At 38.9% G+C, this 4544-nt stretch overlaps 1 protein-coding gene across 1 annotated transcript; it reads left to right on the top strand.

Moving 5' to 3' along the window:
- Window positions 1–1014: 1014 nt before the first annotated feature.
- On the top strand, window positions 1015–2716 carry LOC107563772 (tripartite motif-containing protein 16-like). Its single transcript, XM_016248715.1, has 3 exons — window positions 1015–1182; window positions 1311–1373; window positions 2289–2716. Exons 1-3 carry the CDS (start codon window positions 1167–1169, stop codon window positions 2714–2716), a joined length of 507 nt encoding a protein of 168 aa, XP_016104201.1. The 5' UTR covers window positions 1015–1166.
- Window positions 2717–4544: the final 1828 nt, after the last annotated feature.

Here is a 4544-nt window from a genome sequence, read left to right on the forward strand (position 1 = left end):
TATAGTTGATATTTTCTATGTACATGATGAATCGATCTAGTGGACATCAGTGAGTCGCTCTCATGTTTGCCGCAGTCTCAATCATGATTAAGTTATGATATTGTGCCGTAACATAATTTATATTATTGTGTGGTGTAGTTTGTGATGCTAGTACTATTAGAACCAAATAAAGTAGAATGCAGAGTTCATAATCAGTTTACTGTATTTTAAACCACTTTGTCATCTAAACAGTGTAGTCATTAAACAAAAAAGTTACAGTTGTTTCCCCCCCCCCCCCAGGCTCTATCATTGTATTTGTATTTGTATCTATCATTATTCAACAGTCCAAAACACGTTAAATAAAGTGTGTACATCCGGGGGGTTGTGAATGAAGGCCTCCTGTAGCAAATCCATGCGTTTTTGTCAGAAAAATCTCCATATTTCAAACGTAATAAACACTTTTCTATCACTTCCGCTATCTGTCATACGCGGAAGCAGTTCCGGCAGATGGTGTAGGATGTCGGCATTGCGTGAATAGTGACGAACGCGGAGAGAGAACAAAACAAAATGCCGGTCATGAATTAGAAGCACAAAACGAGTATTTGTAAAGAAAAATGCCGGAGGATTTCGATATAAGCCAAGAGGAGACTTGTGAGACAAACTAATGAGACTAGCATATCTCAGAGGCGTGCGTGCGACGCATACGTTCTACGTCATCTGCCGGAATGCTTCCGCATACGACAGTCAGCAGAAGTGAAATAAAAGGGTGAGGTACGTTATATTATGGATGCGGACACTGTATTTAACTTGTTTTGAACTGTTAAACAAAAACACTACAATGATAGAGCTTAGAAGAGCTAGGACAATTTTTTATATAACTCCGATTGGATTCGTCTGAAAGAAGAAAGTCATATACACCTAGAATGGCTTGAGGGTCAGTAAAACACAGGCTAATTTTCATTTTTGAGTGAACTAACCCTTTAAACATAGGACTAAAGACTACAGGCTTCTCTAATTGCACAGAGTTAATGTTTTTGTCTTTGTGTCTATAGAGTTGCCCATCTGTCTCTCTCTCTGGATCTACAGACAGCTTCACTGTCAGTTCTCGTCCCAATTTTGATGAGGTAGTGAAGTCTGTCTCTCAGCTCAGAAATAAACTGCAGCAGTTCTGCACAGATGAAATAGAAATGTTATCTAAAACAGGTAATGCTGTTTTACTCTCAGAAAAGAGTTGAGAACTGTTCATTAAATATAAAATGGTAGTACTTTTTTTCTTGACTTGGGAATTAAAGGGTTTGCACTGATGCACAGATGTTCTTTGGTGTTAATAGTGAAAACCGTCCAGGTCATTGTCCCGAGTCATCAGCTTACGACTAGGAAGGAGTTCCTACAATGTGAGTTACAATGAAAATACACACAAACACTTGTGATCACTGGGAGACTTTCTGTGCTAATTGATGATGATCTTACCCGGGGTTCATTCCAGTAACACTCATGATGGAGGAGGTGCCTATGTTGCATAGCATGTTTGTGAATTTGGGGGTGGAGTTATTAAAATAAGGACGTGATCCTTTGGTAGGGGTGTGTTTGTTTTGATGATTTCAAATATCAACAGTGTTTTTTATAAATCACTTACTGCACCTTAAGTGCATTAAACGTCATGTGCCGCTATGTAGACCGATCGACTTGAAGCAGTGCATGCTGGTTAGAAAATTTGTCCAACTTGAGACGTGCCGATGCCATGTCACTGTGTGTGACGTATTCCATAAAAGTACCGCAAGAGTGATTCAATGTGTGTATTTCAACCTGATCTCATGGGAAGGTGGCTTATTCATACAAATTCGTACAAATTGATTTGCATATCATATGTGCCACTCTCATCAGTGTGGCATTCGCAAACAGTATATTGCTTGTCTCATATTTGGAATTTAATTTTACCCCTAAATGATTAACATAAGCTAGCTTTGATGTGAAATGCTCTTATTTGTCCCATGACAGAGTTTGAATTTATCTTTTGAATGAGATTTGACTGTGTTCATGGAGCAGAATTAAAATCAGCAGACAATATTTTGCATAGATCTGTACAGTAATATTAGTTTTTCATAAATTTGCAAGATGAATAACATTTTTTTTCACATAAAATAAGGAAATCAATGGGCTTTTTTATGATTGATCAATTACTTCAGTCAGTGTCAGAGCGACATGCCCAATTATAATTATTATGAAATGATGATACCAATGAAGAGACCCATTAATATGTTATATTATTGATGTAAAGTCGTGAGTAATTATGTATTTATCTTCATCAGATTCCCATCTGTTAACTCTGGATCTGAACTCAGTGAATTATTGGCTCCGTCTGTTTGAAGAAAACACAGTGATCACTTACTCTGACACACGTCTGCCGTATCCTGATCATCCAGACCGATTTGATTCTTGGACCATGGCGCTGTGTAGGGAGAGTGTGACTGGACAATGTTACTGGGAGGTGGAGTGGGCTGGTGTTGGGGGATCAGGAGTAGATATAGGAGTGATGTATAAGAGCATCAGCAGGAAGGGAAATGGTCCTGAGAGTGCAGTTGGATGTAACAATCAGTCCTGGAGGTCTCCAGACTACTGCTCATTCTGGCACAGTAACATAGAGACTAAACTTTCTGCAGTGTCCAGCAGAAGAATAGGAGTGTATGTGGATCACAGCGCAGGTTTTTTTTTCCTTCTACAGGAAGGAAAAAACTGACACAATGAGTCTCATCCACAGAGTCCAGACCACATTCACTCAGCCACTGTATGCTGTGTTTGGGTTTGATAGACAGACAGCGGTGAAACTGTCTAGACGATTAAACAATCCAGATGTTTTACATATTCTTAATCCAGATATTCTACAGGCTTTTTTACTTCGCAGAATGATGATGTCATGAGGCGTATCTTCCACTACTGAATGAGCTAGATATTTTCAAAGGGTTTTCAAACTTCTGTATGTCAAAAGCTTTGTATTTTCCTGTATGTTCATAATACACAAATCTGTCATTTCTCTTTTGCTGACTCAGTTTGTTTAAAAGAAATTGTTTAGTTTCTGCATTAGCCTACTGGAACATTGTGTGCATAGTTTTTTCTGACCACAGTTAAAGACATCTCCAACATCTCGTCCAACAGGATTTGTCGTTTTCTGAAAGCTCAATGCTTCTGCTACTTTTAGATCATCAGATTTTTCAGGCTGTTTTTTGTGCACTATTATCTCTCATATAATGTAGAAAAAATAATTTGGCATATGTACACATTTAAAATGGTATCTTCTGATAGGATTTATTGTAATATTGTATTGTATTTTTTTTGATGATGATGATGCATCAACCATTAAATTATTCATTTTTATCCTTCAGTTCTGCTGACTCTGTACACACTACACAACGGATCGGCAACAGGGGCTCACAAATTACACAACTTTTCAAAAGGAAGAATCACTTACAACTCTGCATTGTCCACAAATGATGTTTTATTAACAAAGTTTAGGAGGAGCACATTCAGATAATCAACCAATTCAACAAAGGTGAAGCATGTTCAGACAAGCAACTTAATTAGTAAATATATACAGCAACATACCTCTGTTCCATGACAGATTTTCCAGCATCCCTCCTCCACCCCAACTCCTCATTCCTAACTATTCCTATCCCAGCTTGGGGATTTGGGGGAGTTCTCTGGGTTCGGCCTAAATTTGGAGCTCGGAGTCCTCCCCTTGGACAACAAGCCAAATATGCTTACTATTTGGTCAATCTGATTATATGTGAGTGCAAATTCATGAAACTATATTTCACAACCAAACACATAACATGCGCGAGAATGGATTTATTCCTGTCAAAAACAGTAGCCCACAAAAAGCTTGGAATCCAAGTTGTCTGTACACTGATTAGCAGTGAAAAATAAAAAAATTGAAGAAAAAAAAACAAAGAAGAATATGAAGGAGAGAATGGCTGATTGATGATGTTCTGTTGCAGGTCTATTATGACTCCTCTCCCTGAACTTTCCCTTGCCCTCTATCTTGCTCTCTCATTGGCTGTGGGTCGTTGCTGGCTGTACAGTAGGTCGTTGTCGATGCCATTTCCAGTCTAAACACATTACACACTGCAGGACTGTGAATCCCCGATGAGTCCATATGTGGCCAGAGGTATAAATACAGCATGTTTCCAATGTGTGTTGAAACTGTGTATGGCCCCTTTAAGAGATCGCCGATCTCTGCTTGCGAGATTTCCTGTTCGCATGTGCGTGACCGGAACAGCCATTTTGATATAATCCGATGAAGCAGCCGGGTGCCATGTCGTGGTGTTGGCATCGGGACGATTTATTTTGAAATGATGCTGTTTTTCTGGGTAAATATTACTGTAAACCCTTTCTTTGATATCCGTGGGAACCAGAGACCTGTTTGTGTGAACTTTTGATGTTTAATTCTCGGTAGATGAGATCGGTTCGTGTGTGATCCGCGTGAACCTCGTGTCGGGTATAGTGGAAATTTCCAGTGTAAGTTCAGTATTTCTTGTTCAATTCATGTGTTACTATCTGGAATTGTACAA

The sequence above is a fragment of the Sinocyclocheilus grahami genome, unplaced genomic scaffold (assembly GCF_001515645.1).
Source record: "Sinocyclocheilus grahami isolate Dianchi unplaced genomic scaffold, SAMN03320097.WGS_v1.1 scaffold888.1, whole genome shotgun sequence".
NCBI lineage: Eukaryota > Metazoa > Chordata > Actinopteri > Cypriniformes > Cyprinidae > Sinocyclocheilus > Sinocyclocheilus grahami.